This window comes from Quercus robur, chromosome 2, assembly GCF_932294415.1.
Source record: "Quercus robur chromosome 2, dhQueRobu3.1, whole genome shotgun sequence".
Lineage (NCBI taxonomy): Eukaryota > Viridiplantae > Streptophyta > Magnoliopsida > Fagales > Fagaceae > Quercus > Quercus robur.
The window spans coordinates 37,215,144-37,234,386 of NC_065535.1; the positions used below are offsets into that span (position 1 = coordinate 37,215,144).

At 35.0% G+C, this 19,243-nt stretch overlaps 3 protein-coding genes across 5 annotated transcripts in view; 2 read left to right on the top strand and 1 right to left on the bottom strand.

Annotated features, from left to right (window-relative positions):
• The window catches only part of LOC126713568 (cleavage stimulation factor subunit 77), a 33,949-nt gene extending 22,138 nt beyond the window's left edge, over positions 1-11,811 (bottom strand). Inside the window, exons 1-13 of one of the 3 annotated variants that reach the window (XM_050413334.1) lie at positions 11,553-11,811; positions 11,349-11,432; positions 11,199-11,261; positions 8,488-8,597; positions 7,173-7,273; positions 5,153-5,214; positions 4,491-4,631; positions 4,214-4,346; positions 3,514-3,556; positions 2,736-2,799; positions 657-777; positions 301-359; positions 152-220 (exon numbers count right to left, since the gene is read on the bottom strand). In XM_050413334.1, coding sequence (XP_050269291.1) covers positions 152-220; positions 301-359; positions 657-777; positions 2,736-2,799; positions 3,514-3,556; positions 4,214-4,346; positions 4,491-4,631; positions 5,153-5,214; positions 7,173-7,273; positions 8,488-8,597; positions 11,199-11,261; positions 11,349-11,432; positions 11,553-11,570 — 1,068 coding nt within the window. In that variant the 5' untranslated portion in view covers positions 11,571-11,811. Of the gene's footprint in view, positions 1-151; positions 221-300; positions 360-656; positions 778-2,735; positions 2,800-3,513; positions 3,561-4,213; positions 4,347-4,490; positions 4,632-5,152; positions 5,215-7,172; positions 7,274-8,487; positions 8,598-11,198; positions 11,262-11,348; positions 11,433-11,552 lie in introns of all 3 variants that reach the window. The other 2 variants (XM_050413333.1, XM_050413335.1) reach the window with 2 other exon arrangements.
• Positions 11,812-14,549: 2,738 nt separating this feature from the next.
• On the top strand, positions 14,550-15,414 carry LOC126698504 (uncharacterized). The gene is made up of 2 exons (XM_050395784.1): positions 14,550-14,890; positions 14,952-15,414. Exons 1-2 carry the CDS (start codon positions 14,550-14,552, stop codon positions 15,412-15,414), a joined length of 804 nt encoding a protein of 267 aa, XP_050251741.1.
• A 94-nt stretch (positions 15,415-15,508) lies between these two features.
• On the top strand, positions 15,509-16,213 carry LOC126698511 (uncharacterized). The gene has a single exon (XM_050395797.1). The coding sequence runs from the start codon at positions 15,509-15,511 to the stop codon at positions 16,211-16,213; it is 705 nt and encodes a 234-aa protein (XP_050251754.1).
• Positions 16,214-19,243: the final 3,030 nt, after the last annotated feature.

Sequence of the window (19,243 nt, forward strand, 5' to 3'; positions counted from 1 at the left end):
GAGACTTCCAAAGATTCTATTTTTCATTTAGTCTAAACCTCTCTCATTGAGACATGCGAGAGAAACATTTCCATCTCTCATTACAACTGTCAAACATAAAACTTACTCTGAAGAAAAAAAAATCTCTACTAAACAATTCAAAGTTACTTACTTGTATATGAGCAAGTGCTGTTGTGTTAACCCCATCCCCTAGAAGGCTCTCATATATTTTCTTTGCAGACTACAATAAAGCAGAAGCAAAGTTCAAATACTAAGACCCAAGGACTTAAGCATGTAGAAAACATGTCAGGTCCTACTTACCTGAATTGCTCCACGAGATTCCTCCAGCTCTGCATAGGCATACCTAAGCATTTCTGAGTCTGACCATACATATTAAGGAAGAAAAAGCAAATGAGAAAAATAAAAAGGAGCAAAAGAAAGCAAGAAATGATACAGGCCATGCCAGATACAAAGTAAAGGCAAAAAAGCTGCCCTAAAATCAAGATTCACATCAAACTACTAGACACCTATTTGATAAGAGTCCAGCCATGTACAGCAAGATAAGAAGAGACAGCCGTGAGAGTTACTAAAGAATAACTATAAATCTTTTTTTATAAGTAACAGAATAATCATAAATCTTATTTAAGTGAAGGACACAAAAATGAGAAGCAAATTACCAGGAAGAGCCTTCAAAGCTCGCTGAAATACTTTGACTGCAGCATCTATTGAACCAGTTTTTGCATGCCATGTAGCATAGTCATACCATATATCAGGATAATGGTATAGATACATCAGACACTGGAATTCCAGCACAATGCAATGAGCAAATATAACAAAACTGAATGAACAAAGAGTAGTGAAGGCAATAACACATTTAAGGAAAACAAAAACTAAGAGGTTCCTTTTGGAACCCGCGCAAATCAAGAGAGGTAATCAAACACTATGTGCCGTATGAGTAGTCCAATCATAGATCACATCTCATTGATTCTTCTTCTTTTTTTCTATAAGTAGTAAGCATTTTTTTTTTTTTTGGAAATAGAGGAGGTACTTCATGCACCTTGAATGAGTGCACAATGTACTCCTAAAGAATTACATAATCATCATCTTATACAAAAGGAAAGGGAATCAACAAAATCAACAATAGAGATTGCAACACTTGATGGCTCTCATAGATCTAGGACAACTTTGAAAGTGCAATATAATTTGGCAACCAGCAAGTATCATACCCTATGTTTGGATGGATGGGGGGAATAGGAGAGGAGGGGAGAAGGGAAGATGACCAGAATGTGCTAAATTTTAGTATATTCCGACCACCTTTCCCTCTAGCCTCCTGATTCTCCTCTACTCTTTGTCCATTTCAAACATTCCCTTTAAAGAATTAAGCAGATTATGGGATGAGTCCTATTTGGGCCTTCAAGTTATGAAAGATTGATTTTGAATAGAAGAGTATTCTCTCTATCTTGCTTCTTGGCAATTTCTTCGATTCATCACATCTCATTGGTGGCTCTCATAGATCAAGGAAGACTTTGAAAGCTCGATATAATTTAGCAAGCAGCTAGTATCTTAGAAAAGCAAGTTGATTAAACAGCTTTTTTATTATAATTAATAGAAATATACATATATCAGAAAAAGGTGTCACCCAAGTATACTGGGGTAAACAAAGTAACAAAAATTGCATAAATCTAATAAATCAGCAATAGAAAATAAATAAAGATCCCTCAAGGCTGACAGCCAGTCCAATAATGTTTTGGTTAAACAGTTGAAGAATGTTTTGACCTAGAGAACTGATATATTAGTTGCAATTTTTTTTACTTTTTTTTCCATCTTTTATTTTATTTGACTTTGAAAAAAATGTATCCTCTTCAAAAAGTTTCTTCACATTTTCTTTGTGTCATCCTGAACTACCTCCTAACCAGGAAAAAAAATTAAGGATACTCAGTTACATCAGAATGTAAAGCAAAATTGTAAAACTGCATATGAAATTGGTACCTATTGTAGACATATTTAAATTTTCTTTTCCTTTTACTTATTCTTTCTGAGATCCAGAATAAGTTATAACAACACACGCACATAATCTTATGAAAGATTGACTTTGAAAAATATAGTATTCTCTTAAAATTGTTTCTTCAAACTTTCCCTCAGTCATCCTGAACTACCTACCAACCAGGGAAAAAATTAAGGATTCTCAGTTACTTCAGAATGTAAAGAAAAATTGTGAAACTACTAATGAAATTAGGTACCTATCGTAGACATATTTACTATTTCTTTTCCTTTTACTTGTTCTTTCTGAGATCCAGAATAAGTTGTAACAACACACACACACACATATATATGAGAGAGATACATGTGTACTAGTTTTCAGCTACCCACATTTATCTTAGATGGACCACACATAATAAGGTATATCATATATAAAATTGTCATAGAATATAATTCTTTACACAGAATATTCATAGATATTTGTCTCATAACTACATGAGAAGAAAACTACAATTAATATATGAGACTTGTAGACAGATCGCAAGCAACACCTCAGTAACTGCAGTGACTAGCAATGCTCAACAGGTTGCAGTTGACTCAGGTAGCAACTTATCCACCACTTACAATAGGTATGTTTAAAAGACTAAAAAGCAAATGACATCTTGGAAAATTAAGAAGATTTGAGCATGTAAGGTAGGTAGATTTCCAACAAAGACAGATACTTCAATTCATATGTTATAATGGAGACACTTTATACCAAACAAATTTTTTCCTACCTGTTCATAAGTGAATATAATTCGCTTGTTGGAGGACGCACTGTCTATCCTTTGTGGGTTTCCTCTGGAATGCAACACATAAATAGATCAATATATAAATCTTCCATGAAAGTTCCAGCAAGATCAACATCCATAAAGCAAACAAGAAATTCATGCCACAGCTACAAAATGACAAGTTCTTTAACTTGAATCACATAAATTTCTTTTAACTATTTGTAAATCTCAATTCCACTTCAAAAGTTAACTTATATGGGAAAGAGAGTAAAGAGTAGCCCAGTTTCAGAGATGAAGATCTGCGATATAACACCCAACAGATTGCCATTTAAGACCAATAATCAGTATCTGCCAAAGTGCGTCTTTTCTCTAATGTTTGCCAATTTTTTTGCATTAAAGTTCATGGCAGTAAAATGGTTATGAGTATATAGAGACATTTTTTATATATAAAGTTAAGAAAAAAAAAATATACAGACTTTCCTTATCCAGAAGAATAAAGTTTGAAAAACTTGCCGCATTTGATAACTTTGTCACATAATTTCCAAGAACAAAAACTTCCATTTAATAATTTCAACACCACTAAAAATATGGTATGTCTTACAGAAAAAGTTTCTTTTATTTGCAAAATCTGAACCCTCAACAACTTAAATAAAGCCCAAGTGATATAAATCTTCCATTACAACATAGAGAAGTATAAGTGAACATCTATAATAACAATTATGTCTAAGTTGAAATCTAGATGCATGCTGCTGAAACAAAAGGACATTGTGGCCCTGCTTCTTACTTCTCAAAAGCTAACAGCCGTTTCCATGCCATCCATTGCAGTTCTTCCTGTAAGTAAAAACGAATAACAAATTTCCATAACAAATATAACTGAAAACATAAAATGTTACATGGAATAAAAACTTCTAATATGCCAATGAGATGCAGATAACCTGTTATATGGAATAAAAACTTCTTATCTGCAAATGAGATGCAGACAACCTGTTATACGGAATAAAAACTTCTCATCTACAAATGAGATGAGGTTATAAAGGGCTTCATTTCCATTCAAATGATACTATAAATCAAGTAAACATGTATCATGGGCTTGGAACACAGCTAAAAGTGGTGCAATTTGTTTCACTTTCCGCAAACCAATGCAGGCATGTTTGCCACGTTTTTTTTTTTTTTTTCCTTATGAATAAGAACAGGCACATTGACCTCTTCCTTAAGACTGAAAAGCATATAAACATCTTGCCTTAGAATATCGAGGCAAATCCTTGCAGCATGTTTTCTTAGACACTTGTACAAACAAGTCAAGCAAAAATTCAAAGACTATATAGCTTGTTGAAGAAAAGAAAAGTTTGGTTTCAGATTGTTTGCTTCCTTTGAAAATCAAGGGCCGCACATGCACCATTATTGTGTCTGAATAACAAAAACCAACTACTACTAAAACCATCTGTGGGTTAACAATTATAAATTGCAGCATACGAAGCAGAAACTTGCCTTGTAAGAACCAGATGGTGGTACAGCAAGCATATTCCAGTCAATTTCATCAACATATTTTTTCCGCTCTCTGTAGACAGCCCTGGCACTATTATATTTCGGTTGATATTCGGACAACAGTCCTTTGGCCTGCATAATACTATATCATCAGGTGCCAATTTTTAGAAAAATATCCCCTTCTAGATTGTAAAATACACATGCATAACATATGAATAACTACATACATTTAATACCAACTAGTTCAAGTTAATATTGCAATCCAGAAATAGTTACCAGTTGGCGGCTAACAGAATTTTCAAAGTTCTCATAGTCCTTCCAAAGTTGTTCAATGTGATGAGTAGGCGTGACGATAGCTTTTTGGTATACTTTCCTAACAGCAGTCATCCTTTGGGACTCTTCCTGAGTGTTTTGAGCCTGCATGATTGATGCCAGACAATATCAAATGAAGATAAAAGGGGAAATTGAGCAAAGGGAAAAAGGAAAAACCCTAGGAATTAGCACCTAGGGGTTTGCTTGGAATGAGCACCAAGCAAAGAAAATTTAGGCATTAGTACCTAAGTGCGTTTGGCATCAGCACCAAACGAAGGGGAAACACATTCTCAACTCATAAATTTTTATTCAAATTCTAATATCCTTCACCCATACAAGAGCATTAGTTAAATAGGGTTTCAAGGATTACACTCATGGAAATATCCAATTAAATTCCATGAAACCCTTAATATTAAAAAACCCAAATTCAAAACCAAAAATAATTTCAAATTAAAAAAATAAAATCTTAAATGATTTTGGTGCTCCTTGCGTCAATGATCATCTCATTTTTAATATGGAAATGACAATAAAAACAACAAATCTATTAATTGAATAGCATTACTGGTTCATTCTACCCATAGTGCAATCATACAATTTGGAAAAGAGAAAGGGAGAAGCCAACAAACCGGCAATGTCTTTAAGAAGGTGATGTATTCCATCCAGACAGGCCCAGATGCTATATCTGCTCCTGAAAACACATGCATTGAGTATAAGAACAATCAGATCGCTCAATATTAGTAATGTAGTTTAGTCTTTTCAGTAGATGAATCCATCTTAATTACATACTTCTACTTGTATAATAAGTTTTCTTTTTTCTTTTTCTTTTTTTGAGATGGTACAAGAACTAGTATGGTTGATCAACTAAATAAATCCCTCACTTACTCCTGCATGTACGCAAACAAGAAGGATATTCCGCCTATATACAGCTTGTCAACTCCCCCCCACCCCCCCCCCCCCCTTGCTGGTCTTTTGCGATTACAACCTATCTCCATAAGCGCATGAGACTAACAGAAGATTAATTTAATCTTTCTTCTAGTTTAAAGGTTTCTCATTTGCCTTTTAATGACTTTGTTTTCCAAAAAGAACCTTTTGAAAAAGAATACATCACTGCAATTTAATATTAGAGTTCGGTCTAGACAAAACTATTTCCTAAGAGATGGGTTGTAATTTGTCAATATCTTTTTCCTCTCCATAATTTTCTCTAACTATAAGGACACTCCTTTTAAACATTACATTTCACTTTTAATCCAGTCTGGTAGACATCAAATGCCCCAACAATTTTATGAGTGATGCAATTTGACTATCAAAACATTGGTTGAATCTCTCTTCCTGCATGATTACTTGAACAATTTTGCACAGCTTAAAATCTAAAAAATCTCAAAATGCTGAATAAGTATTCAAGATAATTTGGAGCATTCATTGACCAAAGTTGAACTCTGCAACACGAGTGAGAAGCTTAACTGTGCTCATGGCTGCATTGGACAATATAGCCTTGATAAAAGTAGAATCAAGACAAATATTAGAAGTCTTAAACCATACCTTACAGACTCATGTATTAGCAACGGAACACAATTTCTTACTTAAACAGAACTTTTCCCTTGATCCAACACAATTCTCAAAATAGAAGAAATCACCTAGACAACTTTTATTCTCAGAACCCCACACTAGCATAATCACCAATTCCCCCAAGAACATATTGAACCATTGCATTCAGACTCCTTAGAAGCACACTAAATTTTGAGGAAATAAAAGTTCCACGCATAATTACATAAAATTTCGAGACACTTCTGTTGCTCTATAAATGAGAAACGGAAGATCTCAAAGAATTAACACATACTTCCTTCTATATCTTTTCACCTCAAATGGGTTTTAGGAAATATAACTTACACTCCTACCTGTATTCCGCAGAGTCAACTAATCAAAACCACTATCATAAATTCAGATTGCCATGGGATGTCAATACCTTTGATTAAGATCTACCAACAATCTAAGGCAAGTTTCTTAGGGATACACTTGAGTATTCTTTAGATACTTTATGTGAAGATGGTTTTCTCGTTTTATGGGATGTATTGACCTTTGATCAAGAAATTCATATTGCCACGTGATTGTCACTCCATTTGTTTCAATGGAAAACCTTATGTGAAGATATTTTTCCACGTTTCCTTTGTTTGATAGCGTAAAAGAAAACAGAACAAAGGAAAACTGTCTTTGATCAATGAAAAACTCTATTGAAAATATGACTTATTTTTAGAGGTTTTTTTCCAATAAAAGTTTTTGGAAAACAACTCTATCTTTTTTTTGATAAGTAAAAAATAAAATAATAAAATAATAAAAAAAAAGAGAGTTTTGTTTTCCAAAAACTTTTATCGGAAAAAAAACCTTTAAAAATAAGTCATATCAAAGGAGTAAAGATTCACATTTTCAAGATCGCTACTTGCTACCAAATACAGGAAAATGAGATAATTTTCTAGAAAATACTTTTTGAAAAATAACTCATTTTCCAAAAAATGTTAATGTTGAAACAAACAGAGCAAAATACTACTGCCAAAAGAACTAAAATTTTTGCAATTTTCCAAAAAAATTAACAAGTATGAATAAAATGCTACATTAACAAACATCTTAAAGGGCTTATGAGAGATAACGCACCAAGATAGCTGAGCATAAAATCAAAAGCTTTTCTAGTCTCTTCTTGACCCTCTATCCCCTTCTTCTCATTGACCTTTCTAATGAAACGAATGTAGCACCGCCTACAAGACCAATAAGCAAACAATGAAACACTTCAAACCAGTACCAGGAGGAGAGAGAGAGATTTCTAACTAAATAGACAATATAAGATAAGACAAGAAAAACAATTAAATCTTCTCAGCTTAGAAAAAACCATGTTTTACATTGAGTATAAATGATTCTTCATTTGAAGAAGCTGTCTTCTCAGGGTTGTAAAGGAATTCAAAGATAAGGTGAGTAATGTGAGTTTGCAAACTAGTTTTACTTTTTAACAGAATTAATTGACATCATCACTATAAAAATGTATGATCTTTGGCTATATTAGCAACCATCATTGTCAGAAGATGCAGAGCTGGGCAAGACATCAATATTATGGTTTGTTACACAATATAGTTAAAATCATTTCTTTACTTATTCCAGGCTTTGTCATGTCTTTTGTGGATATATTTTTTTTATTCCAGTGACTACTTACATAAATCTTGATCTTGTTTATTTACTTTTTTGATAAATAGTGAAACTTTATTGATACCAAAAAACAGTCGCCTACAAATGGGGACAAAACAATCAAGCACACAAATTACAATTATCAATTAAATCAAAAACCAAACATAAAGATTAACAATCCACAAGCATGCAAATTACAATGATCAATAAAACCTTGATCTTTTAATGTACTTAAAACGTCTCAATGTGAAATTCAAAGTCAGGAATCATGAATTGACAAAGAAAACCTTAGGTAGAATTTATTTGAGAAAGTAAAGAAAGCTGAAGAAATCAGTATATATATCCTTCCTGAGATATATAACAAGATTAGATATGAGCTGAACCGCCCAGCAACTTAAAATAACATCATGAGCAAGAAGTAATCTTTTCTATTAATATAAAATCAATACTTATCATAAAAATAATAATAAATTAAAATAAATAATTAATTAATTAATTAAACAAAAAAAACTGAAAATAGAGAGGAAGCAATGTTGGATGCCAACAGCATAGTGGAGTTAAGGAGAGCAGAAATTACGCAAGACTGCAAAATTGGAGGTGGCCATTACAAGATTCTAAAATAAAGCATAATAATTTTCATAAAAATATTAACCTTTAAAGAACCAAAAATCATAATCCTCATTTACCATAACATATACCTAAACATCTTCTTTAATAATTAACAAATATCTATAAATCTGCACCAACTCAATTCGTCAACCAGTGCCATATGAATGTAAAATAGGTAACATACCAGAGAGGTATTTGAAGGCAGTTTAATAAACAACGGCTAAATAGCTGTTTTGTAGCATCATCATTATTCACAGCCATGTGTGCCTCAACATATTGTTTCCAATATTTTGCCTGGAGATAAAGAGTTGATAACTTCAGCAATCTTTTTTTTTTTTTTTGAACAGTTAATAAATTAAGCAATCTATCATCTATGCCACCAAACTTCTCCAACCAGGATAAAGACCTATTTCCAATATATGGATGAGACAATCAAATTTAATATGGATAAAGTCACTTGATCAGGCTGCAGACCTTAGAGTTCAAGAGTCAACAAATTGTCAATTTAAAAATTAATTGGAAATTTTAATATGACATGTCTACTACCATACGTGCTCTCCATGATAAGAGTCTAATAGCCTACAAGATAAGTGTGTTGTAATGTCATCTAAATTAGTACAGCCTTTACAGTAACTTTGGGATGAAGTAGCCTTCAACTTGTGCAAGGAAATATTATAAAGCTTATTCGCTCCAAAAATATTACTAGCTAATACACGTTTAACCATGTTAATCTCAGAACTGAAGTTCCTCTAGGTTGAGAGTGAGACTCAATTTCATCCTGCCTCAAACAATGCCATCAAAAACATTTTGTTTAATGGTAAGTTATACACGCAATTAGTGGGTCTTGAACCAACAACCTCATCCTCTACCCGTTTTATAATGTCAGAAGGAGGTACCATTTGACCTAGAGCTCCTTGGCACAGTGATCATAAAAATATTAAATAACTAAAATCATAAGCCAACCTATAACAATAAGTGACATTACTATACGAAGAATTATACGAAGCACATCAAGCGCCAAAACAAGATTGAAAGGGAACTGTCATCTGCTAAATAAATTCTTTGAGAAGCCTCAAAGCAACTTCTTGGGTTACAATTGATGATGTTTACAAAGCTCACAAATTCAAACAACCTCTCATCTACTACCACCACGAAATACCAAACATGAAGAAGGGATTCCTTATAAAACTCTTTCATGGCCTCATATTCAACAAAAGAATGATAATTACATCTAATTGCTTATTTTCTTGCTCTTATGTACTCTTCTTCTCTAATTTCTCTCCCCCTATATCTCAATTGGCTTCCTCTTACCTCCTTTATTGGAACCATGCAAGTCCTCAACAACCAGCTAGTTGGAAATTTATTAGCTCAAGAAATTCAGCATTATGATTATAGTTAGACAGCACCATCAATCATTGCATCCAAGTCATGATCTTTCCTTATTCTTACCATCTAGTTGTAGACTCTCCTTCATTTTTACAGTGGACTACCCAAATTCTAGCATCTAAGCTTGTTTGGAAGATTCTTTTTACAAGTGGTTTAATTTAAGCATGTAGAACTAGTCTCTAGCATTTTAATTTTGCACAACTCAACTGCAATAGCTCATCATCAAAACTTTATCTTTTTCTTTTATAAGTAATAAGGATTTATTGATAACGAAAAGAGAGAGACACCCAAGTACACAGGAAGTATATAGGGGTGTACATATCAAATACAGAAATTACATAAATCAAGAAAATCCGAAAAAGAAGAAAAATGATGGTTTCTCCATACTGAGAACCAGTCCAATAAGGTTCTGAAAAAAAGAAGCTTGAGATCAGGCATAGAACGCTCATTGTCTTCAAAACACCTACTATTTCTTTCCTTCCTAATACACCACATCAAACATTGAGGAACAACCATCCATATATCTCCATTGCGATGGCGACCAAATCAACCTTGCCAGCAAGCAAAAAGCTCAACAACAGACATTGGCATAACCCAACAAACTCCAAATAAACCAAAAACCATATCCCACAACTCCAGAGCAACGGGACAATGAAGGAATAGATGGTCAATGGTTTCACTGTTATCATCAAAACTTTATCTTCTAAATCTAATATCAAAATATCAGCAACAGCTCATATAATGACCCCTCTCACAAGTCATAAACCTCCTACTAGAAATAGCATGCACTTTACTTCTTATTCCTAAAAAAGCAATTCCTTTGCCCAATACCATTTTTAGAACTAGCTAAATCATGCATGATGACACTCTTGAAATACAAGCTACCCACTGCATAACAGAATATACAAAGAAAAATGAAGGCTGAAAATAAAATAAAAATAGAAAAGATGACCATGATCTATGGAAGTCCATACAATGTCCTCAGAGATGCATTTACAGTTCAGCAAAATCATAACAATCCAAAACCAAAATACATTCTTGGTCCCTAAACTTTAGCTCATGAGCAATTTTAGTCCCTAAAGTTTAAAGTAAAAAAATAAAAAAATAAAAACCTTAAAAGAGAACGATTTTAGTCCCTAAATAACTTGAAGTGATCACTTTTAGTCCCTAAATTACTTAAAGTGATCGATTTTAATCCCTAAATAACTTAAATGATCAATTTTAATCCCTACATAACTTAAAGTGATCGCTTTTAGTCCCTAAATTACTTAAAGTGATTGATTTTAGCCCCTAAATAACTCATATTCAGTGATGATGTATCAATTAGTAGTTTGGCCATGTCATCTAGATAACTAAATGCGATCATTTTAAACTCAGTACCTATAATCACTCATGTGTTAAAGTTTGGGGACCAGAATTTTTTGTTTTTTTTTTTTTTTGTTTTTGATAGGTAATTGAAGTGAGATATTAATATTATTATACAAAAAGAAGGGTGATAGAGGAACTCACAGCGGTGGGAAACAGTGTTAGAAGTTGCTCGTATAACGGCGCCGCCTCGGTAATAGGCAAATGCTAAAGACAGACAGACAGAGACACACACACACATAAACAAATTATGCAAAATTCAAAAAGCCCTCATCAAAAATCAAAAGGGTATACCTGAGCCTCATTGGCAAGAATTTCTGCGGCTTCAATGTTGTGCTTATCATCGACAATTACGTTGTCGGAGTCCATTGGTTTGTCCTGAAAAGAAAACCCCAATTTACATAAAATTATGGTAAAAGATGAAACCGAAAAACACTGTGACAGAGGCATATATATAATAAATAATAATCGAAGATTCAAAAAAACAAAAAGTAGTACTGTGGTGGTGGAAGACATTATTTGATTTGATAAATTTGAAAGACACGACACTTGCTAAAACCTCCGTGAACCGAAACTTTCGGTCACCGGAACAGTGCTTGCTTGTCAGTGCGCCGGTTTGATGGATAAAGTTTATTTCTTTTTTATTTTGAATTACGTTAACACAACCTAATTAAGAGAGCTTCTGACTTCTGTCGGTCTTGTGACTCACTCATGTGGTACTGGTATCTCTTTTTTTGATGAACTCACTCATGTGGTATCACTTTTTCAAAATCAACCCTTTATTATTTTTTCTCCACCGCTCAAAGTAAGCTATATATATTTTATCAAAAAAAAAAAAAAAAAAGAAGCTATATATATATATATATATAGTTTTGGAAAAAGATATAAGAAAGGCTGTAGGAGGTTTTTTTGTTTTTTTTCTTTTTAGAAAGATAAAAAATAGTATCGGCTATTTATAATCTTAATCTATAATTATAAAGGTTAGACTCTTCTGTAGTTGTACTATAGTTAAGTAATGTATTATAAATCCGGTCTAAAACACTAGTATTATTATTTTCGTATATGTTCTAATAAGTGTCCGTTTGGCAAAAATTATTTTTGCCAACTTATTTTACTATTCAGCTTATTGTTGCTACTATTCATAGGTCCAACTATACTTTTGGTACTATTCATGGGTCCTGCTGTACTATTTCAACTAACTTTCACATTTATCTACAATACTTTTAGCAAAAAGTTTTCAATTTCAGCAAAATAAACGAACCCCAAATAGACCTTAAGTATTCCTATTTACTCCCAAAAAAAAAAGGATAAAAAATCATAGTTTTTTTTTTCGAAAAATTTACAAATTTCCCTTGTAATTAAAATCCGATAGGTTATCAAAAAAAAATTCTGATAGGCTATGGCAATTTATTAACTCCTATAGTGTTTTTTTTATTTTTAGGGGGGAACTTCTATTTTGGCCAATTTAGTACATAACTTTTGGTATTGTAGCATTAACTCTCTTTTGCCACTTTAGTACATAAACTTTGATATTACAACAGTAAAACCCCCTTCACCATTTTTTCACCAATTTAACCTTTTTTTGCAATAACATAAAAGTTAAGGGGTTTATTATCCACTATGTCTCTAAAAGAGGAGGAAGGTTTTTATTCTTAAAATCTATGAGAGTGGAAATGGTTATATGAACTTCATGTTTATGGGTAAGAAAACTATAAAGTGGTTGTTGCATAACTTAGAAGAAGTGGTGTTAGATGCGAATCCAAAACAGTTTACGACGATAAGAGAAGATGATAACGCGTTTACTTTTCAAAGAAACTCAGATAGGTTTGGGTGTTATCTAATCATTACAAAATTGAAGGGCGGTGGTCATCAACAAAATGTCATTATCTCAAAAGGGCAAAGGAAGAGTGCATGATGCGACTTGGGGCAGAATTGAGGAAATTAATAGAAATAGGTAATTACACATAACCCACCTGTGGTTTGGGCGAAAATCACTTTGCCTACTTATGGTTTGAAAAGTATCACTTAACCCACCTGTGGTATGTTTCCGTCAATCTCCGTAACCCACCTCAGTCCCAGTCGTTACAAAAACACCTCTTAACCCCAAAACACAACATAACGCGGATCAAAACACTCAAAACTCAAAAACTTTTCGAGAGAGAGACTTGTGGTGAGATCAAAGTGTTCTTTGTGGTTTGGAGTGTTCGGAGGGGGAGAAAACACAAGTTTCACAATATCGAAGCTAGGGGAAGGTATGTGTAACTGCTATTGATCTGCATTTGGGTTCTTGATAGCATTTTTTATCGCGACCCACCCACATAGTCAGGGTTTGTAAAATTTTCTCAAAAATTGGTGTATGTTAAATGTGCATTTTGCTATTTATATGTAGAATCGCTTAGGATGTAGCTAATGTACTGCTATGGTTGTTTATATAATGCGTATACTTGAAAGAATCAAGTTTATTTGTCAGTGATTACACTTGTTTGTGAACTGTGGGTAGTATGATCCTTATGAATTTGTTGGGAATCTGGTTTTGCATGTGCTATATGTGGTCCTTTGGCTGTGTGTTGTCTCTCAACAACAAAACAAATTTTATATGAAAACAAACTACTTATTTGGCCTCTTGTCTCTTTTGGCTTGTTGTCATTTTTAGCATGTCAGTATGTAAACAAACTACTTATTTTAAACAGACTACTGAATTTAAACAAACTACTTATTTTAATTGCAGATAGTTGACTTCACATTTGACATTGAAATTCATGTTGGGAATGTTTTGTGGAGGACCCAACCCTTGAATATGTAAGTGGGTCTGTACATACATTGATTGAGATTGACCCTGATAAGTTGAGTTTCTTTAAAATTCGAGATTTATGGCATCTAGTTGGTGTTCCTAAAGAACACAGTAGATATAGGTATTTACTTCCTGAAGGTAATGTAAAGGATGATTTAAGGGACATAGAAACAGATGCAGATGTGATGAACATGACTACCCTTCATAGGGCATGACCAACTAACAAAATCATAATCTATACTAATATAAATGTGGAGCCATTGGCAGTTGAGTATCCTAATGGAAGGGGAATGACAGATGGTGGTGTAGGTGGTGATGAAGTGGTGGATGAAATAGACATGGAGAGTGATTATGATGAAGTTGTATTGGAGGAAGAAGAAAATGATGAGAATGTTAAGGATGTTGAAGTTGGTGATAGAATTGAAGAACAGGATGCTAAAGTTGGTGTAAGGGTTGAAGAACAGAATGTTGAAAGAGATGATAATGATGATTGGCTATATGAAGGCCTAAAGGGGGATGACTTTGGTGATGACATATTTGCTGCTCCAAACTCAGCTCCACAAGGTTCTGCTCCAAGATCAAGTGATACTCCCAATACAGCCCCAAAATCAAGCAATGCACCCCATGTAGCCCCAGAATGAAATAATGCATCCCATGCAGACCCTGAGTGGGCTAAGCCAGCTCTTGAGGATGACTTGGTAAGCATGGATGGGTCTGATGATGAGCAGGTACCTAAGCAGCCAGAGTTTAATGCTAAGAGTGACATGAGAAATGTTGTACTAAAGAAGGAGATGAAGTTTCCTAATGCAAAGGTGTTCAGAGTTGCTTTGAGGGAGTATGCAATTAAAAAACCTATTGACATCAAATTCAAGTTTAATGAGAGGACCAAGATATCAGTTCACTGTAAGAATGAGTGTGGGTCGACATGTTATGCATCTCAAATAAGTGGAGAGCTAACTTTTCAGATTAAGACCTTGACTGATGACTATACTTACCCTAAGTCTTTTAAAAATAGTCAAGCAACATCAGCTTATGTTGCTAAGTGGTGTACACAACCATGTGATGCAAAATTTATTTATTGACCTAAGTGTAAATCAAGTGTATAGGTCAAAGAGAAAGGCAAAAGATTTGATCAATGGAGATGAGCAACTGCAATATGGAGTCCTTAGGGACTATGCACAAATGATAAACATTGAAGACAAGGGAAGTAGGGTTATACTACAGACAAAAATGACTGATGAGACTTCCCAGCCAAAATTTAAGAGGATGTATGTTAGGTTCAACGCTCAGAAGGTAGGATTTTTAGGTGGATGCAGGTCATTTTTTGGTTTAGATGGTTTTCACATAAAGCACGTATTTGGAGGGCAAATCTTATCTGCCACTGCCAAGGATGCAAATGACAACATTTTTCCAATAGTCATGGCTGTTGTGGAACAAGAAAACAAGGAGTCTTGGATATGGTTTTTGGAAATTTTTGCTGATGATATAGGAAGGCCAAAGGAGTTTCAGTTGGTCTTCATTTCTGATAGCCAAAAAGTATGCAAGTTTTGTTCAGTTATACTTGAATAGTTTACTTCGTTTGCTGAACTAGTATGTTTTGTTTGTTTGTTTGTTTAGTTATTTGTAAGGCCTTATACCTGTAATAGAGACACAATTCCCTACTATGGAGTATAAATACTATGTGAAACACATCTACAACAATTTCAAAGCAGATCACAAGGGATTGGAGCTGAAAGATGCACTATGGAGGTATGCTGCTACCACAATAGTAAGGGAGTTTGAGAGATGCATGCAGTATATAAAGGATTTGGATGAGAAGGCATATGAGTATCTTGCAAACATTGCACCTACACAGTGGACAATGTCACACTTCATTTCTAAGGCCTTAACAGATTGTTTGGTAAATAATTTGAGTGAGTCTTTTAACTCAATGATATTGAAGTCTAAGGACAAGCCTATCTTGGCAATGTTGGAGTGGATTAGGGTTAGACCTATGACTAAGCTTTACACAAAAAGAGAAGGGATAAAAAAGTATGCTGGAAATTTGTGTCCAAGCATACAAGATAAATTGAAGAAATTGAAGGTTGAAAGCAAGTCATTTAGTGCTACACCAGCTGGCAGTTTCCTTTATGAGGTAGCTAGTCAATATGAGAGGCATGTAGTTAATCTTGTCAAGAAGACATGCAACTGTAGGTATTGGGATTTAAATGGCATTCCATGCAAACATGCCATAATAACCATTTATACAAACATTGAGACACCAGAAGCCTACACCCACCCATGCAACCACAAAGAAACTTACATGGAGATATACAAGGAGATACTTTCTCCCATGCCTGGCCAGTCAGAATGGGCTGAGATTGGATAGCCTACTCCCCTAGCACCTCACATATACAAACCACTAGGCAGGCCACCCAAGCAAAGAAAGAGGGCTCCTGATAAACCTAAGAACCCTTACAAAGCAAGTAGGCTGAACAGACCTGTAAGGTGTGGGAAATGCAAAAAGGAAGGGCTTAACTCAAGATGATGCAAAGCTGGCATCACTAGGGAGACACCATGGCAGAGGAGACAGAGGCTTGAAAGAGAAAAAGTTGTAAGTAATTGAGATTTAAAAAAAAAAAAAAAAAACTTGTTTTTAAACTTACAAAGGTATTAATGTACTGAAACTGGGTTTTGTTGCAGGCAAGAAGAGGGGTGCCTGCACCTAGTACCAGATCTGGATCTGCACTTCAAGCTGCACCCCAGCCACCATCCCAACAGCCTACCCAGACTTACACATGAGGTCTGCCACTTAACCTTCATCCTCACAGTAAGGAAATTGAAGATGGTAAGATATAAGGCCTACCTGACGGGGCTGACGGGCCCACCTGACGGGCCTGACGGGGCTGACGGGCCCACCTGACGGGCCTGACGGGCCCACCTGAAGGGCCTGACGGGCCTACCTGAAGCGACGGATTGGGACTGTTGGGCCTGTGCAAGGATTATCTCACGCGCTTTGAAGGCTCATCGCTGACATGCACAGTAAGGGCCCATGATCCAAAATCTCTATCGCCTAGAAAAGCCCTATGATCCGAAAACGGAAATCTTGACTCACTACGCTCAAGGGAATTTGTATGAGAGTCCCACATTGAAAAGATTTGGAAACCAAGGAGAAAAGTCAACCCTTTGTCACTATAAAAGACCTAATACCCTGGGGGGATCGAGGTACGCTTTAATTAACCCTCTCTAACGCTCTAAGTAAAAACAAAGAATTCTAACTTGACCGTCGGAGAGCTTTTGGCCGGCACCACACCGGTGCTCTCTGAAGGACTTCTTTCGATTGCTTCTGTCGTGCAAGTTCTTTCCGAGTCGCGAGTACGGTGTGACCCATTGGTGACAATTTTCGACGTCATCAGAAATCAAGCAAGGTCATCTTACATAAGAGCAGGATGGTTCTTTTCCTCACAGTTAGAGTTTCACACACCTAGGAAGACTTAGGATGCCCTACCAAGTTCTTTACAGGTAACTTAGTTGAGTTACCTTTTTCCTAGATGGTTGTGTAGACTGAGATATTTTTTAACAAATGGATCTATTTTTTATTTTGTAGCCTTCACTTGCAAATAAGAGCACTGGTGGTGCGAGGACTAGAGGACAACTTGCTGCACAAAAGCCACCAAAAATGAATTCAGTGGGTGGAAAGAGTAAAGGCAAGAAATGGAGTTAGTGAGTATGCATGCCAGCATTGGGAGTAAAGCTAGTGGGAACATGTGGGCCTGCAACTAGTGTTTTTTGTGAAGACCACTGTTTGCTTTTTGTAATTATCAATTAGTGTAAAAAATAATCACCTTTTTGTAATTATCATATATATATATATATATATATGTGTAGCTGACCTTGGAATGTGCTTTTTTGTAATTGACTAGAAGTTAAGGTACAACACACTCCAGGTTGTTATTATGGTATGAAATTTTGTGGTATTATATGGAAGTTGTGGTATTATGGTATGGAAGTTGTGGTATTATGGTCAAAATAATTTGTATGGAACATTATTTGTCAAAGTCAAATTATATAGAAGTTTTATTATTGCTACTACAGATTGTGTCCAAGTAGATTTTTCCAATACAAAGTGTATGGAAGTTGTTATTGTGAAATGGTTGTTATGGTATGTGCAAGTAACTGTATGGAACATTATTTGTCCAAATCGGATTATATGGAAGTTTATTTATTGCTACTACAGATTGTGTCCAAGTAGATATTTTCAATACAGAGTGTATGGAAGTTGTTATTGCGGAATGGTTGTTATGGTATGTGTAGGTCATTGATAATTGACCAATACTTCTTTCATTGAATGGTTGTTATGGTATGCACAAAACAATATTCAATAATTGACCAATTCTTTGTTCATTGACACATTAAAACATTACATTAGTAGGCTAGTACTATTACAATGCAAATTCATTAACACCTTTGTCATAACTATCTCTACTAACCAATTAACTACTTCAGGGCAACAACCTCGGTCTCTTCACTCAAGAGAACTCAATTGAGCCAAAACACAACAACAATAACATAACAATAACAAAAAAGATTCATGACAAAATGCATGCAAACTTTCACATTCTCTGCTTCTCTTCAGTAAACATAGCCTTTTCCTTAGCTTTTGCACAAGCAGCTCGAGCCTTTCTCTCCCTCTCCTTGGCTACGGCTTCCTCTTTAAGAGCCTTTTTTGCCATTTGCCTAGCTTCTTCTACCGTTTCCAGAGCTGTCATTTCCCTCTCATTGGTAAGTTGGAGAGCACTCTGAAGCCTAGACATCCTCTCTAGAGCTGAAGGTGTAGTTTCATTCCCACGAGGACAAGTTGGGTTATCAAGCCAAACAAAGAAAGGACACTTAGGACCAACCTTATAACGGCTACAACCCAAGAACCTCCTCCCAAATTGTACAAACTCAAACTTGTTCTCAAAACACAAGTCTGCTTATTGCACATATGCCTACATGAACCCGACAAATTACCACTTGATGAAGACATATCAATAAAACACGATTCCTGGGAAGCCCAAATTTAGAGTTTCACACGGTAAGTTGGCACTTGAACAAAATCTGAAACCCTAAATCGAGAACAAACACAAATACCTTGATTTTCTTTACCGAAACTACCTTCCCTAGCTTCGATGTTGCGAAACTTGTGTTTTCTTCCTCTCTAGGCACTCCAAACCACGAAGAACACGTTGATCTCACCATAGGTCTCTTTCTTGAAAAGTTTTTGAGTTTTGGGTGTTTTGATATGCATTATGTTGTGTTTTGGGGTTAAGAGGTGTTTTTGTAACGACTGGAACTGAGGTGGGTTACGGAGATTGACGGAAACATACCACAGGTGAGTTAAGTGATACTTTTCAAACCACAGGTAGGCAAAGTGATT

What these genes read in the sequence shown, in the direction of transcription:
- LOC126698504 (XM_050395784.1), top strand. Translation starts at nt 14,550, where the DNA reads ATGGATGGGTCTGATGATGAGCAGGTACCTAAGCAGCCAGAGTTTAAT. An exon ending in TCAGCTTATGTTGCTAAGTG is followed by an intron (nt 14,891 to 14,951) that starts GTGTACACAACC and finishes TCAAGTGTATAG; the next exon opens with GTCAAAGAGAAAGGCAAAAG.
- LOC126698511 (XM_050395797.1), top strand. Translation starts at nt 15,509, where the DNA reads ATGGAGTATAAATACTATGTGAAACACATCTACAACAATTTCAAAGCA.